This window comes from Equus przewalskii, chromosome 26 (genome assembly GCF_037783145.1).
Source record: "Equus przewalskii isolate Varuska chromosome 26, EquPr2, whole genome shotgun sequence".
Classification (NCBI taxonomy): Eukaryota; Metazoa; Chordata; class Mammalia; order Perissodactyla; family Equidae; genus Equus; species Equus przewalskii.
The window spans coordinates 34,121,457-34,142,255 of record NC_091856.1 but is presented as its reverse complement, the minus strand read 5'-3'; the positions used below and the strand labels follow the sequence as shown (position 1 = coordinate 34,142,255).

Here is a 20,799-nt window from a genome sequence, read left to right as displayed (position 1 = left end):
CAAAATAGCACAAAATTAAAAGCAGATGGAAGGAGAGTTCAGAGCCAGGAGCGGTGCCAAGAAGAGCCAGCAACAAGGCTTATTCTTGGTCCCCTCCTCGTTATCCAGGTGAACAAGATGGCACCATGGAATTCTTTACGTGAGGCAAGGGGAGGGCCAAGCATGAGCCGGGGTAGCCGGGTACCACTGTGGCCCAGGCCCGATCCAGGATAAGCGCTCAGTACGCAGCTATTGAGGGAACACACAGTTGACGTTGAACAGTCAGAACTGCCCCAGGTTTCCATTGGTGACTCTCAAGTTGTGGAATCCTTGTTGGGACAGAGCTGAGATTTCCCAGGATTGAGATTTGTGTGGCTCAGAGACCAGGGTTCTCTCAGGAGAAGACTTTGAAGAAGGATAAGCCAATTCTCAGAAGCTGACTTCCCCTCACACCTATTAATATGGCTATTATCAAAAACCAGAAAATAACAAGTGTTGGTGAAGATGTGGAACCATTGTGCACTGTTGGTGGGAATGTAAAATGGCTCAGCCACTACGGAAAACAGTGCTTCATCAAAAAATTACACACAGGAGCTGGCCCAGTGGTTAAGTTCACACGTTCCACTTCGGCAGCCTGGGGTTTGCCGGTTCGGATCCCGGGTGTGAACCTATGCACCACTTGTCAGGCCATGCTGTGGCAGCATCCCACATACAAAGTAGAGAAAGATGGGCACAGATGTTAGCTCAGGGCCAGTCTTCCTCAGCAAAAAGAGGAGGATTGGCAGCAGATGTTAGCTCAGAGCTAATCTTACTCAAAAGAAAAAAAACATTACACATACATCCAGCAATTCCACCTCTGGGTATATACCCAAAAGAATTGAAAGCAAGGTCTCAAAGAGGTATTTGTATATCCATGTTCATAGCAGCATTATTCACAATGGCCAAAATGTGGAAGCAACCCAAGTGTCCGTTGATAGACAAATGGATAAACAAACAATAGAATATCATTCAAGCTTAAAAAGGAAGGAAATTCTGACACCTGCTATGACACGGATGAACCTTGAGGACATTGTGCTAAGTGAAATAAGCCAGTCACAGAAGGACAATTACTGTATGATTCCACTTGCATGAGGTCCCTAGGGCAGTCAAACTCATAGAGACAGAAAGGAGAATGGAGGTTGCCGGGGGCTGGGGAGGGAATGGGGAGGTGTTTAATGGGTACAGAGTTTCAGTTTCACAAGATGAAAGTGTCCTGGAGACGGATGGTGGTGATAGCTGTACAATAATGTGAATGTGCTTAATGCCACTGAACCTTATACTTAAAAAGGATTAGGATGGTAAATTTTATGTTATGTGTATTTGACCACAATTTAAAAATTTAAAGAAAAGAAGAAGAAGAAGGAGAAGGAGGAGGAGGAGAAGAAGAAGGAGAAGTTGACTTCTAGAAGGAGGCTGTGTGCCGGGAGTAGTGGGTCTACCAGCTGTCCCGGGGAGTTGTCGGGGGGATGGAGCATGGGCTGCCAGAGAGGGCTAAGTGGCCACCAGACCTCTGAAACAGTGTTATCCAGGAAGACAATTTTGTGGTACCAAGCCCCCGGCTCTCTCGGTTGGCCAGAGACTCAAGATCTTCCTGTCTAAATAGTTCTTGCCTCGGAGAAACTACCTAAGGTCATAGGATTTATTGATTTACTCAACAAGTATTCACAAAGCACCTACTATGTGCCACGCCATGCATACAGTGCAAATGTGCACGAGAAACCCTCCTTGTGTCTCTTACATTCTGTTAGGGGAAGATGCCCCAAAAGTAAACAAGAAGTTATAAAATCAAGATATCACCAAAAAGCACACACCCAAGTGATTCCATTATATAACAATCTAAAAAATGCAAAGCAATCCAGAGTGACAGGAAGCAGAGCAGTGGTTGCCTGGGGTTGGTGGTGGATGAAAGGATCGACCGCCAAGGGCACGAGGAAACCTTTGGGAGTGATGGAAATTTTCCATATCTTGATTGCTGGTGGTGATTTCACGACCGTGTATGTCTGCAAAACTCATCACTTTGTACACTTAAATGGATTTACAGTTTCCTGTGCATAAATCCTACTTTGCTTGATAACATATGTTTTAGTTGAGTAATAAGCTACAGAGTGGTGGGTTTCTCAAATGTCACATTTCAAGTGAGACCTGAAGGGAGAGAAGGGGCCATCTCAACAACAATGGACATAGGGGAGAGGAGGAAGCGTGTCCCAAAGGTCCAGAGATGAGATTCAGCACATCAGGAAAGCCCAAGGGGCTGAGGACGGCCAGAAGGTCCCATGAGTGCCTGGTGGCCTCGATGAAGGAGAGATGAGGATGAAGACGAGAGTGCGCGGTTGTACTTTGTGCCAGGGTAATGGGGAGCAGCTGAAGGCCTTTCAACCTGGAGACTGACGCCATCAGGTTAGCAATAAGACCCCTCTGGCCACAACATATAGAACAAATTGTGAGAAGGCAAGAACAAAGGTGGGGGCCTTCAGGGTGCTGTTGGAGTAACGCAGGCACAAGATGATGGAAGCCCTGATGAGGAGAGCAGAGAGCAGCAGTGGGGGTGGGGGAGAGGAAAGCCTTCGGGCATTTGTAACCGAGTGTGTTGTAACTGAGCGAATGGGCATTTGAACTGAGAAGATGGACGTCCAGCCTTCTGGATCAGGCAATGTGTGGAAAGACGTGACATTTCCTGAGTAGAAAACCCTAGAGGAGAACCAGATTTTGGCTCTGAAATGTTGTGTCCAGGTTTGGACATTTTGAGTCTGAGCTGCCTATAAGACAGCCATAGAGAGATGTTCAGCAGGCTATGGGGTATGGCACTCAGGAGAAACTCTGAGCTGGAGACTCGAAGAGGCGTTCAGAAGGGGTTGGAACCATGGTGGTTATGGCTGATCAGTCTTCCAAAGATGCTCACAATACCATCTGCCTTCCCATGTGGCTCTTTGTAGTGATCTTGCCAGCCTCCACCAAGAGGTACAGTCCGTTGGCCTACCCCCTTGAATCTGGGAGCATCCTGTGACTGCTTTGACCAATAGGACACAGAGATGGAAGGTTTGACCAATAGGACACAGGGCTGGAAGGGAGGCTGAGCCAGCTCCAGGAGGGCCCTTGCCTGTGCTGGTAGCTTCTGCTTCTTGCCTCTCAGAGGCCAGCTGCTTTGTTCAAAGCACATCTTCCCCGAGACCCCTGCACTGTGAGAAACTCAAGTCACGTGTAGAGGCCCCGGAGAATGAGATGCTACCTGGAGACAAAGAGAGCGGTCAAGGAACACTGAGGCCCTGACATGTGCCTGAAGAAGCCAACTTGTAAGTGAATCCTCCAACTCTGGCCCTGGCTGATGCCACCAGGGCCAGACACAGGCTGCCTGGGCGGACTCCTCCTGGCTCACCAAAGCTGTACAGATGTAAGCCACTAAGTTTGGAGGTAGTTTGTTATGCAGCAATATGGATACTCACCCGAGCAGCAGAGAATGGGTCCCCTAGGGAGACAGGCGGAGGACTGGGGGGTCCAGACTCAGCTCTGAGAATAGTCCCAGAGCCAGAAGAGCATTTTGAGGTATGAGCAGCCAACAATATTGCTTCTTCCCCATTCTCACTCCCCTCTTTCCTTCCAGATGGAGGGAGCTTGGCTAGCAGAGCACTCCTGGCCTCTCTGCCCCGGTGCCCCGCGGGGGAGGAGTTGCTTCATCTGGTTGGTGAGTTTGGAAGAAGAAAGTGGGCATGTGACTAAGCCCCTTCCTCTGTCTTCTGGAGCAGGCGGCCTCAGGAAGCACGGTCTGCTCTGCCAGCCCACGCTGAGTTTTACAGAGGTGGCCCCGCAGCTCCCTGTAGGTCTCCTCTTTCCGACTCTGTCCTATGAACTCAGCTACCTTGGTGTCTCCAGACTCTCAGCTCTGTCTCCTCAACTCAGGGAGTCCGCCAGCCTCTGCCTGACCCCCGCTCCCTGCACTGCAGCCTAGAAACCCTCTAGGCATTAAGCTGGGGCAATCATAAGGCTCACCCCATTTGTATTCATCCCTCAGGGATCACTGTCCTTTCTTCCTTCCTCCCTTCCTTCCTTCCTTCCATCCGTCCTTCTGTCCTTCCTTCTTCTCTTCCTTCCTTTCTTCATCATTAAGCCTTGATCACCTTATGAGATAGGCACTCATATCTCCATTTTTTTAATTCCCATTTTACAGGGAAACACCAATATGAGGCAGGCGTTAGTATTATCCCCATTTCACAGATGAGTAAACGGTGGCTTGGAGAGGTTAAGCGGCTTATACGAGGTTGCTTAACAGGTAGCAGGACCAGAACTTGCCCCTCGTTCTTTCTTCAAGGATCTTAAACATGACACTCTATTATCTCTCCAAACGCATGCCATAACCACATATAATTATTCCAGACCATTCTCCACTGCCTAGGTTGTTGTATTTCTGAGTCCTTATCTAAAGTGATAGGGCATAAGAATCTGCTCTACAGAAATACTAGCATGAATGCACAAGATATCGACCTTGATATTTATGGCAGTTTTGTTTATAACATTAAAAAATTGGAAACAGCATAAACGTCCGTCAAGAAGGGAATGATTAATACATTTTGATACATCTATGCAATGGAATGCTGTTTAACTGTTAAAAAGTATCAGGCAGATTTAGGGGCTGGCCCAGCGGCATAGTGGTTAAGTTCGCACCTTCCGCTGCAGCAGCCTGGGGTTCATGGGTTTGGATCCTGGGCACAGACCTGTACACTGCTCATCAAGCCATGCTGTAGTGGCGTCCCGCATACAAAATAGAGGAAGACTGGCACAGATGTTAGCTCAGGGACAATCTTCCTCACCAAAAAAAAAAAAGTATCAGACAGGTTTATATGAATTGACATGAATGATGTTCTATTTATCTATCTATAGATATATTTAATGAAAAATGCAAGTTGTCGACTGCCTTGGCCAGGATGGGCTAACTGCTCCAGCAATTTGAGGACAGCTTCATTTCTTGCACATGTCACAGTCCTCCAGTCCTATGGAGGTCCGTGGAAGGGGCGATGCTCTGCTCCAGGCAGCCATGCAGGGACCCAGATTCCTTCCAACTTCAACACACCATCCCAGCAGAAAGAGAAGAGAGAGAGTAGAGAACCAAGTGTGGGAGATATTTACAGGCAGGGCACGGAAGTGGCAATCATTATTCCAACCACACTCCTTTGTCCAGAACTTGGACTTATGTTCACAGCTAACTGCAAGGTGAGGCTGGGAGATGTTGTCTAGCGTGTGCCCAGCCAACGGGCTTGGGGAGCACTTAGCCAGCCTCTGTCATGCAAACTAATATGTACCACTTAAAGCCATTCATATAAAAACCGTAAATGTGTGCATGGATATATCTTTAATAGGGAGAAGTCTGGAGGGATACACATTAAGCTACTACCTCTCATGAGTGAAAGGGAGACTTTCACTTTTATTTTATATATCTCTATGTTTTTTTTTTAAGTGATGGCACATATTTTCTATGATTAACACTTAAAGATTTGTAAAATGATAGTACGTTGCCTTTTTTAAAATGGCTGAGCAGATGGAGTTAGAATTCTAACTGTTCGCTAGGGGGCAGAGGAGGTGTGTGTGTGCCTGTGCTGCCTGCCAGTTTGCCACACTTCCTGCGTGATTTCCTCATTCAACTGGCCGTGTGTAACGTTTACCAAATTGTTTGAGGAAACGACAGCACCCAGCTCTCTCGCACTGGCAGGCTTCGGCTGTGGGCTCAACCATCCCATTTTAACTGGATCCTCGAGGCTGTGGTTACCTTATGCGTCATTGAAAATACATCTGTTTCTTACCAGCTTTTGAGCACCCAGAGCAAGAAGTCTGTTAGCTGGCCCGAATCCCCACTGGTGAGAGAAAAGGCCAAAGGTACCGCGCATTGATCTGCTGCCCACTCTGCTGGGATCAGTCTGGGAGACGCCACAGTTAGGTCATGGAGTGATGACCCAGATGTCTGTCCCCGCCTCTTTGAGGATCTCTGCGGATATCTGCCCAGTTTCCTGAGCACTGGCACCAGATCAGCATTAAGCCATCTGGGAGCGTGGGGGAATGCAGGGAGCTTGTGCTTGCAAGAATGAAAAATAGGCAAGATCTCAATGAAAACAACATCACTAATGTTATTTAAAATCACAAAAACAAATTCTTCTCCTCTATTTGGATTTTCCTGCTGCTCCACATTAAAATGAATACCCGCACACCCAGACAGCATGGGGGGCACCCCCTGCCGGAATGTTCATCATGGCCCGTCTTGTAGAAGAATTGGTTGGGACCTGAGATTTCCACTCTCTAACTCCCTTGAAGCTCGCGGAGACCGAGACCCAGGTTTTGTGCATCTTTGCTTTCCTCCTGAGGCCCAGTACACTGAGGACATACAATCTATGTGAGTTGAGTTGAACTGAACTGAATTGAACTGAATGAAGATCAAGCATACATGCAAAATACTGTGGGATACATAAAGGTAAGTTTGGGTTAGAGAAGTTGTTGCACGTGGTTAAAAAATGAGCCTGGAGTAGGCTGCCCACTTACTGGAAATGTGTCTTTGTGTTACCCACTCAGCCAAAGGGGGTTAATATTCACTGTAGAACATGCAACTGTCTGCCCTGCCTGGCTGAGAACCCACAAGGCTACATCCTAGCAGCTGTGTTTGTACTGTGTACCCACCTGGCCAGTCCTGATTGGACCGTGGTGGACCCCTGACTGGAGCTGGGCCAATCAGATCATCTCTCCTGGAACTTGGGTTTGGGAACGAGCATCCTTCCTGAGTCTGGTCTGTTGGCTGAGGTGGGAGAGGAAGGGGCCTGGGGTGAGTGAATAAGCGACTGCCCGTGCAGTTCAGGCCCTGGTGAGGTTCTGCCCTTCGGGTCTACCCATGAGACACCTCTGTGCTTTTCAATAAATTCCTCTTTGTGACAAGCCATTATGAAATTGGTATCTGTAACACATGACCAAACAAACACCTCTTGAGCTAGACCCTCGCACCCCCCTCCTGGAGTTACTATGAGGGTTGTAGCAGTGGCTGAGCACACGCCAGCCACGGGCAGCCCTCATTACCATTATTACTATTATTCCTGGACTCCACCTCCTCTTCTGATCTGCAAGAAAGATATAGTTAGTGACGCAATAATCTCTGTCCTCAGGGACTGATGCTGTAGTCAGGAACTCAGGCAGGTCCCTGTGGACTGATCCCCTACAATCTAGGCTGCGGTGAGCCCCGTGGCCACCAGCCCCACTGTGGCTGTTTTTTCCCTAGTCTCACTGAGTTCCTGTTGTCCCAGTAGCTGGATGCTGTCTGCAAATGCCCAGAAGAGGATGTGACTCTTTGGGAAAGGGCCCCGTCTCACATAGGCTCTCTGAGCAGCCTCCTGGCCACCTCGCTGTCCCTTCCACGGTGGAGTCTGGAGAGCTGGGGAGTGGTCCTCTGGTTCACCCTTCCCCGGAATGTTGGGAGAAGGCCCTGCAGCACCCCTGCAAGTACTGACTGAGCTCCTTCCCTGTGCTGGAGTTGGTGCCATAGTACATGAGCCAGACATGGTCCCCGTACTAATGGTTTTCATTTTCTGCATCGTATGGTGTTTTAAAATCTTAAAAATCTTGCTGGTCTGAGAAAGATGGCCTCCTAGGGCTAGTCAATTCTTTCATATGCAAGCCAATCAATCCTGAGTCTACAGCCCCAGCCACCTCCTTAATAACTCACACACCAAGCCAATATTTCCCTACCCTAAATCATCCCAGGGCCAGGCAACTAGGGACAACCTCTATTTCCTGTAGCCCACCGGAGTTATTTCCACTAGTCAGTCCTAAACTGTTGATTCTGCCCTACCTTGCCTTTCCCAAAGAAACCCCAATACAGGCTCTGGCCTGAGCTTTCCCGTCACTCCTGCTTCTGCCTCCTGACCACCGTGGTGCTCCCTATGTGGCCCTGCATGGTATGGTGCCCCACCTCCTCTCAGAAGATGTAAGTCATAAATTCTTCTTTCAGTGGCATTGGCCTCTCCTTGTCACCATTCAGTCACCTCTATAAATTAAAATCCCATGGGTACAAATGACAAAAAGTCCCGCCTGCATGGAGCTCAGTGTCCTGAAGGGGACAGAGATTAAACAGACACAAGAGATGAAAGAACTAAATGGAGGGGTGTCCTATGGAGAAATATAGGATGCTGCAAGGCTCTCAACCGTCTGAGATGCTGAGATGGATGTCTGTGGATTTTGCCTCATCAGCATCCCTTCCCCAATCTTGCTTTGAGCATCCACCCTTTCGCACTCCCAGTTGCTGGTTCTGTGGCATCCACTCTGGAGCTTTCTCACAATTGGCACAATTCCAAGGCCTAGCCAATTTATGTATTCTACTCCCTTCTTTGCAGTCATTGGCTCAAGGACAGGCAAGTGACTCAAACTGAGCTAATGAGCATCTGCTGGTGCCCAGCTCTGCCACTGTGTAAGAGAGATCGCCTGAGAACAGAGCCAACCCAGGGGAGCGATGTCATTCTTTCAGAGCCTAGAGGTTGCTGTGTTGGTCCAGGCTGTATCCCTGGTTTTTCTAATTATGATGTCCAACACATTCCCTTTTTGCCCTAACCCAGCTGAGCTGGGCTTCTGACAGCAGAATTGTGAATCCTGACCAGCCTAGGGAGCTGGTCCCCTTGGGGGCGTCAGGGAAGGATTCTCTGAAGAAGTGACAGTTAAATCGAAACTCGAAAGATGACTAGCAATCAGCCAGGTGGAGAATAGGAGAGAGAATATTCTAGACAGAATGAGCAGCATGAGAGAAGGCCCCAAGGTGGGAAGCACAAAGCTTTAGGAACCTGTCCGCTTCACTACCTTGTGTGTGTTCTGTCATATCTGTAAACACCTTTGATGAATACCCTTCATTAAATAAGCTCCATGACCCTTATTTACAGAAGTGTCCATTTGTAAAGCACTTCATTGTTAGAAAATGCCTTGTCATTTGATATGTCATGATTTATTAAATATATTGGTTTTACTCTCACAAACCCCTGACTGGGCCTACTATTCATTCAGTCTAATTTTCTACTTTGCACCTAGGATTTTGCACCTAAAATACTGGCCCTTCTTAGCTCAGAAGCCCAGAAGGATGGGGGGCAGCTTTGGGGGTGTTGGGTGGTGGGTCTGGGGCCCAGGACCAGTTTTGCCAGACGATGCAGCTGCCAAGAGAGCTGAGCAGTGCCACTGTGGCTGACAGTAGCCATTCATCAGCCTGAAAGAGAAATGAATTTGTCACTCTTCAGCTTTGCCTTTGACCCCGAGAAGGCTGGAACTGGCGACTCTGGCAAGTTGGCTGCCATTTGCAGCCAGCTCTCAGTTACAGAATCAGTGAACCCACCAGAGTGTGCAGGGAGACGCGGATTGGAATCTCTCACCACATCAACCGCACTTCCCTTGTCCCTGCCCCTCTCCCAAATCCTGTCCCCGTCACCAGATGATTTAATTTACCTGTTTTGAGGGAAACAGGAGGGAAAACTAGCTGAGTTGGTTTTGTGTTACTTCTTTGTATTTCATCTGACGCCAAGAACAGTGAGCAGGAAGAGGGAGATATTCTCACATGTGAGCACCTCTTGGGTTACTAAAATTTGTTGTTATTTATACTTGCATTTTATGATTTAACTTTGACCCCCCAAGTTACCAGCTCTTTGGAGGGAAGAATCAATCATGTGCATTTTTGTAGGACCCACGGCACCAAACACAGTGCCTAGCCTCACTAGGATCTTTGATTCCTAAATCAATGACTTTTGCTGAGCTCATCTCCATGCTAGGAAAGGCCCACAGCTGAGCTCCAGGCTGGAGGATGTATTGGTCCCCATTTGGGGTCGAATGAGCAGGGCATGCAGGGGTCATTGCGTCCTAATGGGTTGGACCCAGGCTGTGGTGTGGAGACTCTGGGCCTCTGGGGATGCTGAGCCCTGGGTAAGTTCAGGCCCAGACCTGCCCAGGTGGATCCTGCCCTCAGGGGGTACTGAGTCTCCTGTGGGGGTGGGGGTCAGACCAGGCTGAACCCCTGGTCAGGTCAGTCCCAGGCCTGGAGCCTCTGGGATGGCAGGGAGCACTAAGTCTCCTGCGGGGTCAGGCCCAGGCCTGGCCAGGTGACTCTGCCAGCAGGGGCTGCTGAGCCCAGCTGGTGGGACAGGGTTTTGGTCCTATGCCTTGGCACGGCCTATGGGCCAGTAGGGGGCTCTGGATCTGGGTAGGGTCAGTCACAGGCCTTGGCATGGAGGCTAGAGTTTGGGAGGGTGGCTGTGTTCTGAGTGAGGGGGTGCTCTGGACAGGGGAAGGGCACTGAGCCCTGGGTTGGGGGTGTCAGTCCCAAGCCCTGGCGTGGAGACTACAGGCCAGCAGGGGGTGCTGTGTCTCAGGTGGGAGGGTCAGGAGAGGCTTCCAGCCAGCAGGGGGTGCCAAGTCCTGGTTGGGGACAGACTTAGGCCTGGAGGCCCTGGCTCCAGGACAGAGGATGCTGCGACCCGGGTCGGGGTGGGTCCCAGGCCCTGGTATGGAGACTGCAGGCCTGCAGGGGGTGCTGCGTCTTGGGCAGAAAGGTCAGGCCCAGTGGGCAAGGGCTGCTGAGTCCTGGTTGGGATCCATGCCAGGCCCTGGTGGGGACGCTCCGGCCTGCGGAGGGCGCGGAGGGGGGGGGGGGGGGGTGCTGGCGGGGTCGGCCTGGCCCCGGCGCGGAGACTCCGGCCGGCAGGGGGCGCTGCGTCGGGGACGGGCGGCTGCGGCCGGCTCCGGGCCGGCAGGGGGCGCTGGGCGCGCGGCGGCGGGCGGCGGGCGGCAGGGGGCGCTCTGGCCGAGGCCGGCGGGCGGCGGCGGCGGCGGCGGGGCGCTGCGGCCGGCTCGCGGGCCCGGGAAGCGGCGGCGGCGGGAGCGGCGGGAGCGGAGGAGGCGGAGCAGCGGCGGCGGCCGAGCGCACAGGCCGCGGCCCGCGAGCCCGCCATGCCGGCGCGGGTGTGAGGCGCGGCGAGCCAGGGCCGAGGCGAGCGGCGGCCGCCGGCCTGAGGGCCCCGCGGCGGCCGGGCCGGGCCCGATGAGCGGCGGCCTCGGCCTCCGGCGCAGCCCGGAAATGTCCGGCAAGATCGAGAAAGCAGGTGGGCGCGGGCTGCGGGCGCGGGGCGCGGGGGCAGCGCGGCACTGCCGCCCGGGCCTGCGGGCGCCGTTCCGCTCCGCTCCGGGCGCGCCGAGGCCGCCTGCCCGCGTCTCCGGGGCGCGCGGCCACCGCGGGCCAGGCCGGCGGGCGGGCAGCCGGGGCGCGGGGCCCGGGCCCTCGGAGCCCCCCGGCGCGGACCCGGGAGGGGACGGCGCCCCCGGGCCGCGTGTCGAGCCGGCCGGGCGGCTGCCTTTCAGACGGGGAGTAGAGCGGAGCCATAAAATGTGTCATCGCTTGGAGCCTGAGTTTAAATTTAACCAGAAGTCCCCGGGTCGCTGGCTTCAAAGGAAGCGGGCGGGCTGTGCTGGGCGTTTGCAGGCTCGGGCGAGTTTTCCTCCGGAATCAGGCTGAGCCCTGGGAGCAGGGCGGGTTGGGGGTAGAGGGTGAACCTTGACGCAGCCCCGGCTCTTTGTGTGTTCCTAGAAATCTCCGAGAGCTGCCTCCCGGGTACCCGGGTCTTGCGCACGGTGCTGGGAATAGTCTCCAAAGATTCGATGACGGCCGTGCTCGTGGGGCCAGGGCTTCATTAGCCGGCGACGCCTTGCAGGGCGAGTCGTTGGGTGCACGGCGAGGGGGGTGGGCAGCCCGGGGCTCCTGTCCTGGGAACGCCGCGGGTTGTCTTAACCTGGGGGCCAGGTGAGCTTGGCAGCTGAGTTGTGCAAGGCACGCTTTTAGGGGTCTCTGAAGGGGGTCAGTTGCGTTGATTTTGGAAGTTGCTCCTGTTTCCCTGGTTGAACCGGGATACTTTCCTGAGATGCCCCTGGGGAGTGGACTCGGAAGACGGTGTAATTTGCAGGCTGTGGTTTAAGCACAGGAAGGACATTTTTGAAGCCTTTATTGAGGGTTACCTATATCTCTGGCTCTGTGCTCAGCGCCTTAAGCATCTTGCTTAGTAAATCCTTGCAGAGATTCTCTGAGAGAGAGTGTGGTCCTGGTTTTACAGGCTCAGGGCGATTGGATGAGTTCCTGGGGGCCACCCAGCAGGAGGGCAGCGGGCCGGGCATTGATGCCTGGCTCTGACGGAAGCCTGGGTGCCTTCCGCAGGGCCAGGGCCGTTGGTTTCGGCTGCTGCTTCATGCGTATTTTTCTAACTGTTCTTCAGCCCGAGGGCCTTGCCCAGTGCACGAGTTGCTTCCCTGCACATGTGCCGTTCCAGAAATATCTTGGTTTAATCTCGGCAGCATTTCTCAGGAACTCCTGGCATAGTATCTCAGAATGGTACTGTTGGAAAACTTGGATAATTTATTTTTAAAATAAGGTTAACAGGGTTTTCTTTGATTATAAGGATATGTTCATCATCAAAAACTTGAAGATCATGCAAGAGTAAAGAGAGCCAAATGAAAAGCACCTGCTATCCCACGAGCTGCTTTCCTGGGCTCGGGCATCTCTGAATGGGGTGAATCTACATGTGCGTTCTTATTACCAGAGAAAGGAGGCCTAAGGCCCATCATCTCAGCCTGGGTTATCCATGGGCCTTCTCTGGCACCTCCTCTGCTAGGGGCTGTAGGAGATGCCAAAAGCAGTAAGTGCCTCCCTTCAGAGAACCTTGTCTGAGGGTAGGAGAGCCAGACCTAGTGAAACACCTGGGCTGCCAGGCGGCAGGAACTGTGCTGTGACAGGAGTCAGGGCCCGTGGGCGCAGGTGGCCGGGGGAGGGGGGTGGCCCGTCAGCCAGGGGAATGGGGAAGGCCCCAGAGGGGACAGCATTTGTGCTTGGCCCTGAAGTAAGGGTACCCTGGGTGGAGGTGGAGATGGGGGAAGGAGGGCAGAGTGAAAGGGGTTGACCAGGGGCTGTGGAAAGCTCCGGAAGAAGGTGCATTTGGGGAGAGGCAGCTGAGCAAGAAAGTTCTGAGGTTGGCCAAACCGGGGTTGGCCCCTCATGGGCAGCTGGCAAGAGGCGCATGCTCCTGGGACAAGGTCTCTTGATGTGACTCACGCACGACTGTCAAGGGAGATCGGGACACTCCTGGAGTGAAGGGTACACCTCCTGGTGGTTTCTGCTGGTCGCTATGAGTGGCCTTCACTTTGCATTTCGGTGAGATTTTCTCCTAGGTTTCTGATGGAGTTTTCTAAGTGGATCTGCTGTTAAGTCACCAGTGAGTGTTTCGTTCAAAGGAAAGGTCCTTACGTGAAGCGGCGACTCCCTTAGCAAGTGAACAGTCTCTGGTAGATTAGAGAGCCCGACAGCCAGTAAACAGTCATTGTTAGTGGGTTTTGCTGTTTTCTGTGAACTGGAAGCAGCAGAAGTGTTGCTTACATGTGTTCATAATCTCTTCTCTCTGAGAATAGGACCAGCTCTTTCATTTTTCAGGGTTTAAGGAATCCTAGGTTTTTTGAGCGTAAAAGAAAACTCCTTTATATGTCCCTCACAGCCTCGAGATTCTTGCCCATTCTTCCGTCCTGATACCTCTTTGGGGAGTAGTGGCAGCCTACTGGGGAGATCTTTTGAGTCTGTCCTGTTGCTCTTTAGGACCTTTACTTATTCATTCAGCAGTGCCTGGCTGTGGGGGCGCCTGCACCTGCATACATGCTGCCCTCCTCTGAGAGCCTGCCCTTTCATAGGGGACACAGAAAGGCAAGCCTCAGGTCGGGCTGTCCCCAGGGGTCTCTGCTCTGGGGCCCGAGGGAGACCAAGGCAGCGTGAGTTCCAAAGGGTGGCGGAGGGTCGACCTGCCACCTGGTCGGGGGCTGTCCCGTTAGCTTGGAGGAGGATTGAACTTGGAGGGCCAGGAAGAGGCTCGGGTGGACCGGCAGGCTTCTGTAGACTCCTTGGTGTCTTCCAGAGATAATGAGGAGGCGGAGAGCAGAGTGGAGCTAGGTGGATTAGGGAGCTCCCCTGGGTGAGCTTGTGGGCAGGCATGGCAAGGAGCATAGGCTCTTCCTTGGGAGCTCCGAGGGGCTTGTTCTGGAACACCTACACTGGCAGGAGATGTGTGCAGCTGCTCAGAGGCCACTTTAGGGAGCAGGCAACACGGTTCTGGTTGTGCGCGCAGTTCTGCTGGGTTTGGCTTTGCTCCGGCTCATTCCAGCAAACACGTCGGGTGGGGGGAGGGTCGATGTCCTAACTTTTCTGGAGCTTAAACGCTCTTGCCTGTGAGCAGAGGTGACAGACTGTGACGGTGGGCCATAGATGGGTCGTGTTTGGTCCATACATTTTCTTGAAGAAGAAAGAATTGATGGTCAATATTTAGAAATCAGGAAATCACTCACAAATCTCAGGTTTCTGGTTCTCTTGAAAACGGAGAAGTTCTGGTAACTCTACGCCCTTGTTCCTACAAGGCAGCTGGGCAGGGGGTTGAGGGGGGAAGGGTGGAGGGGCGGGAGGCACCGCTCCCGCTGCCAGCCACAACATCACTGGTTCCTGTTTCCCGGCTGGGACTGTTGACATTGAGTTTGCATCCCCTTCCTTGGAGAAACCGTTCACGTGCGTTTGCTTTTCCTCTGGACTTTGAAATCTTTGCCCCATTCCTCCATTGATTCGTTCCCCGATTCCTGTGTCCAGCACTGATCGAGCACCCGCCGTGTCAGGTGCTGCATGAGGCTCTGGGGAGCCTGTGGTGAACTTGGCAGTCATCACACCCCAGCACAGGCATTGGGTGGGCAGACTTAAGGGGCAGGGGTGTCAGGAAATTTCTCGGTGAGGGACTGAGGTTCAAGGTGAGATGTGGAGGATGAGGCTAGTTGGCCGGGCACAGCAGGAGGGGAGGGAAGAAAGTGGCTTCAGTTTTACTGACATCAGAGTCCCAGCTGCTCGTTCCTTCTTTCATTCACTCAGTTCATTCCTCGCATGGTTTATCCTGCATCTCCTAAGCACCTGAGGAGTTCTAGTCCCTGGGCTACATGTAGCAAAGAACCCTGCCTCCTGGGCGTTACCTTCCCACTGGGCCGGGCAATCAAAACAGACGTCATAAGGATGTAAATTACGCAGTTTTTTAAAGTCTCTTTCCCCACTCTGTGTTCCCAGCAGCCCACAGTCTGTCTCGGAGTTTCATCATTTACGGAAGTCTCTGGCCAGCTCCCCAGGCTCCCTGTGGCCTCGAGCTGTCCACTGGGGCTGGGGAAGTGGCAGTAGGCTCACGGAGTACGCCACCTGAGGACAGGATGAGTATGGGGTCTCAGGCTCAGGTGCTGTGTTCTTCAGATGTGTGAAGATGCTTTTATTATAAATTAAAAAGAAAAATTTACACTGACTGCATTCGTAGTAACTTTTTGTCATATGTGTTTTCCCAGAATAGATGAAAAGGACGAGTACTGTCACAGGAGGCTGCACGTATTTTTGGCCGAGGAAAAAGTCCTTGTAGATCAGCAGTCACCATGTCTTGATAAATTTTGAACTCCTCTCAAATTTTACACTTCCTTTTTATCCACACTTTGCAGTCTTTGTGGTCAAAATGTATCCAGTCAACAAATAGGACATTTTTATGGCACTTGGTAGACATTCATTCGCTCGCTCATGCAATGCTCCGACTCCATCCTTGTTGGCAAACGTTGTGACGCCTCACGGTGGCACAGAGCCCGCAGGAGTGTGGCCTTCCCGGGTCACAGTCCAGGGGTACCATGAGAACAGTCTTGAGCATGTCTGCAGTTTCCTGTGTTTTCAGAATGCGTTGATAGACACCTCCTTTCACTTGATCCGCACCACAGCCCTGAGGGCTAGAGCAGGGCCAATTGTCCCCATTTTGCACCTGAGGGCAGCTGAGGCCCAGGGAAGTTTGGTGACTTGCCCTGGGTCACAGCCTTAGTGAAGCAGGAAACTCACCCTGGTCCCCAACCGCCTACCTTTCAGAGCACTGCTGAGGGCCTCCCCTGGTGCTGGAGACACAGCAGCTTTCTATCTGACTTCTCGTTCATGTTTCTGAGTTTCTTTTCTGATCTTACAAAAGCCAATCTCAGTGAAATTAAGGTAGGCCCCACGCAGTCTTAGGTTGCATATGATGCTAATCATACTAATAACATTAGCAGTGCAATAAGGAGATAAGAAACAGCATGAACGCAGGCTGAATGTGTTTTTAAAAACCAGCCACAGCAACCCCAAATGTTTCCTGGTCTCCTGAGCAGCTGTTGGCAGAGGTTGTTTGAATGGGATTCCTTGTCGCCAGTGGACCTGATAGGAGGCCTGTAAAGATGAGTCATGTATGAACTTGCAGAAAAATCATTTCCCAAATTAGCCTGGATTGGAGAATGCCTGGAGCGCAGGGCTGGGTCTCACCTCGGTCCGGCTGAGTGTGTTGCCTGTTGCCATAATAAGATGACGCACTGGAAAGCATAGTGGCCTGGCAACGCTGTCCCCACCGCACCCACACGGCAGCGACTGACCGACCGACCTGGCCCCTTTCTGGGGGACAGGTGTTCCTCTGACTCGCACCCACCTTGCCCTGAAGGCTGTTTTATGATTAAAAAACCAAAACCCACAGTTTGAATTATTAAGGGATCTGTCATCTTAGTTTCTGGTCATTTGTTTTAGACCATTTGACTATCAATCTGAGACCTGGCGTTGTGACCTTGGGCAATTCTTTCCCCTTTTTGAGTCTCATTTTCTCCATTAGTGCCCCGGAAGGGAGGGACTCCAAAATGGTGCTTCCCCACTTCATTGTGTTTTCAAACAGCTCGTCCTCTTTTATACATAAGAAGACTCTTAGATAGCCGGTAGCAGGAGCCACTCTGGGCACAGCGAGTCCATCCTGCTCAGCTGTGGCCCTGAGGCTCCGCCTGGGGCCGCCTCCGCTGAATGCAGTGTGAAAACCCACTTCCTGGCTGCACCCAGCCTCCTCTACTGAGACCAGCTTCCTCGGGCTCCTCGTGCCTTCCCTTCCACTCGCAGATGGTAAATCCCTGGAAAGGCCCCAGATAAACACTTTGGGTAGAATGATGTTGTTTAGCTCATTCAGAAACCAAAGCCCCAGTTTCCTTTCTGCGAGTTAAAAATCAACAAACGTAGTCTTAAATAGACCGTTCGCTCCACAAGGGGTGTGCCTGGGCCCGTCTGGTCCCCTGCAGGGTTGCTGTCACCGCACCTAGACACAGTCAGTGCTCAGTGACTACTTACTCGTGAATTTACTTAATAGTTTCAGAGAATGAACCTAGGTTTCTGATTCCAACTCTCAAAATTATGTTTAAATGGAGCCACTTCGGGGTCTTGAATTGCCGGTTCGGATGTTTCTTAGTGAGTTAGAAGGACCAGTACTGTGATCAGGGTATGTAGTTACTTGGGGGTTCTGTGTTGACTGTGTCATTGATCAGTATTTTAGTGTAGTTTTCTGAAATTGATGAGGAGGCTGAGTCCGATTCCCAGAGCACTGTGTCAAGATTGCTCTGGGACATGACGAGACCGAGCCATCCCTGACCCTGACACTGGGCAGCTGTCGGGCAGCCCGCGGTCCTGAGCTGCTGTCGGCACTGCCTGTGCTGGTTCTGTGGGCCCAGGAACAAAGCACTCTGAGGCAGTGCTCGTGGGCCTTTCGCTTACAAACCACGGCGTGTGCCAGCTCCGCTCGGCCGCTGCCCGTGACGAGTTCCATGGTTGTAGTCCCTGTCTCTACTTGGAATTTTTCTCAGTCGGCCTCTGAACCATCAACTCCCTCTTAATGGAAGGACTGAGTACGCTCTCTCTTTGAGGGCCTGGGAGAGGTAGGCTGTTGGGGTTCTCTGGCTCCCTGTTTCTTCTTTGTCAAGGGGCGTAGGCAGTCTCTCTTGCCAGTTCCTCCTCCTTTGTGAGTGAAGATGCAGTGAGGAGATTTACGTAAAGGGATAGAAATCCAGTGTCTGATGGTCACAGTTCCTCTTTCTCCCTCCTTTTTTCTTCCAGACTATGGTTTGGAAGACGGATGATAGGTCTCTGAACCGTAGTCCTGACCTACGGTCTGGTCTGCTTCTTCCTAAAATACTGTTACTATCATAACAGCTCAGACCCTCCGGTCCCAATAGTCCCTTAAAGATGATCTTTCTCCTTGCTTGTCGCAGGCTTGCTGGCACCACACAGTTTTACTGCAAATTAAGTTTTGTGATCAGGAAACTCTGCCCTGCTTTTAGAGCACAGAAGGAATGGAGCTGTCAAGCCCAGAATTGTGGGAGGTGCTTCCCAGGGCTGGGGACAGAAGGGCGCAGTTCAGGCGTTTGCTTTCTAGCTTTTCAAAAATTTATGCCATTGGTGCAGACTTGACAGACACGGCTCCCGGCCACACCCTGTACTGTCAAAATGGCAGCCTGTGGTCTCCCTGAGCAGGAGGGTGACGCTTGCAGTTTTTGGGAGAAGAAAGGCATGAACATGGAAGGAGGAGAGGACAGCCGAAGTCCAGTGGAATGTGATGGCTCCGAATAGCCGCTTGATTGACCCAAAACAAGCAAACAAAAAAACAAACCAAACCTCTGCTTGGAAACAATGGCTGTCTTTACTGGTTCTGGATAGTCACGCGTGCCTCCCTCCTTCAAGGACTGGTTGTAAGTAAACAGATGGAAGATTGTGCCTGGGTCACGAAACTGGCTCTTTCAGCCCCTCCTCTCAATAATAAATACAGAAAATAGTAGCAGCTAACATTCATTGAGCACTTACCACCTGCTGGTACCAGCCTCTGTTTTGTGTGTTTTACACGTGTCATCTCATCTAATCCAACAAGAGGTTCTCATTCTACAGAGGGGGAAACTGAGGCACAAAGCTCTTCTTTTATGCATGGGATCCTGAGGTCCAAAATAGTTGAGATTTGTGCATGGTCATAGACTGAGTTGGAGCCAAGTTAGGACTAAAACCCATTTGACTACTTCCCATTTATCCATATTTTCATTGGCTGTGATGACATTGTTCTCTTGGCTGTCGTGACTTGGGTAGAAATGAGCCTTCACATTTCCAGGGACCCCGCTGCCACTGAGGCGGCTGCTGCACTGAAAGGCCCACTTGATAATGTTGGAGGCGACCCTTGAGAAGAATGTGGTCCTGCGGGCTGTCCTGCTGCAGCTCACAGGGGGCCAGGAATTCCTGCTTCTTGCTGGGTGACCTTAGGCAAATTGATTAACCTTTCTGAGCCTCTGGTGCCTCTGTTGTAACCCGATGGAGTGGACAAACCCATCTCAGAGCCCTTTTTAATGCTGATTCTTTGTAAGTCTAGTCCGCAGTATAAAGGGGGGCGTTGGATGTATTGGGGTTGTTTCATTGGTTTTTAATGACACTAATGTTGCATGGCAGTTAACTATTCATCATCACAATAAAACTTATATAAGACATGAGGTTTTCTGTCTTTTAGGTTTCGTTCTTTTGTTTGGTTATTATTAATTGTTGGAGTTACATAGCACTTTTCCCAGATGAGAATGACAGCTAAAGATTGTCGACTGCTTCGTGTGTGCCAGGCGCTGTGCTACGAGCTTTACCTTCGGATACGTGCACGAATTAATGAGTTCTGTTCTTATGAAGAGAGAGAAATAGCTGGATTGTGCTCATTTGACAGGTGAGGAAAGGGAGGCAGCAAGAAGGGAAGTGACTTGCTAAGGTCGTGTGTTGAGTGAGAGGTAGAGCCAGTTGAGGAACGTGGGTTTCACTCATCGCTTCTCCTCCCCTCCTCGGGGTGTGTTCCTCTGGCCCACAGGAGAGTCTGGATCTACTGCTGGTCCACTCCAGAGCCCCAGGGAGGCTGGCTGGGAGGCACCGTTACTGTCTTTGCTTGGAACTGCTCTGGGATTCCCCTGGGGCTTTCCAGTCTCTCTGCAGGACTGTTATAGTGACTCCACATCTGCCTACAGATTGATGAAGGAGCTTCTGGTTTCTCAGTTACAGATGTGGCTTTAAAAGTGCATTTGCTGAAAATATTGAGTGGGATGTGGATAGTGGGAAGTGGGCTTTAGTTAAAATAGCTCCATCCACCCACCTACCCACCACCCACCCATCTGTCTACTTGTAGATCAACCCATCCACCCACTCCTCCACTTCCCCTCCACCACCCACCCATCCATCCATCCATGCGGCATTGGCTCAGTGCTCACTGAGTGCCAAGCAGCCTGTCAGGGCAGTGGAGGTTACTGAGAGTGGAGGCCTCTGTGCTTTTAGGGAGTTGACAGTTTCGCCACTGCCTGTGCTCTGTGCAGGAGACTTTTGATCTAGGCTTTCGTATTTTTCTTGACACTCATCCGTGTTGGAGGCAGCGTGAGCCTGGCTGGAGGTTAGGGGAACTGCCTCGTGGCCCTTGAGTCTACACTGAAGCTCTGGGTCAGTGCTCCTCTGTGCCCTCACTCTCCCTCTCTGTGAAATGAGAAGATGGAGCAGTGACTGGGAGCATGGGCTTCTGAGTCCTGTAGCTGTGCATTTGGATCCCAGCTCTCCCACAGAACGGTTGTGGGATCGTGGGCAAGTCTCTTTGCCCGTCTAAGCCTCAGTTTCTTATCTGTAAAATAGAGAAAATCATCACAGTGCCTACCTTATGGTGCTGAGGGAGGATTAAATGAGATATTGCACATAGAGCGTATTAGCAGTCTTGACACAGACGTGCTCAGTAAACATCAGCTTTTGGTACTGAATGTCCCCTTCTGCTCTAAAATGACCGTTTCTTTAAAAGTGGTCATATGGTAAGTGAAATTCAGATCTCAGCACTCACAGAAGAAGGGGAGGTCTCTGGCTATTGAGGTATTTGCTTTCAGGGTCTTTTTTTTTTT

General features: G+C 51.7%; 1 protein-coding gene across 19 annotated transcripts in view; it reads left to right on the top strand.

The window, feature by feature from the left end:
• Positions 1 to 5,622: 5,622 nt before the first annotated feature.
• RAPGEF1 (Rap guanine nucleotide exchange factor 1) overlaps positions 5,623 to 20,799 on the top strand; it is a 142,092-nt gene continuing 126,915 nt past the window's right edge. For 5 of the 19 annotated variants that reach the window (XM_070595348.1, XM_070595347.1, XM_070595354.1 and 2 more), the window contains exon 1: positions 10,898 to 11,108. In XM_070595348.1, the coding sequence (XP_070451449.1) occupies positions 11,048 to 11,108 (61 nt within the window). In that variant the 5' untranslated portion in view covers positions 10,898 to 11,047. Of the gene's footprint in view, positions 6,470 to 10,498; positions 10,560 to 10,832; positions 11,109 to 12,978; positions 13,202 to 20,799 lie in introns of those variants that run through there. The other 14 variants (XM_070595366.1, XM_070595358.1, XM_070595353.1 and 11 more) reach the window with 10 other exon arrangements.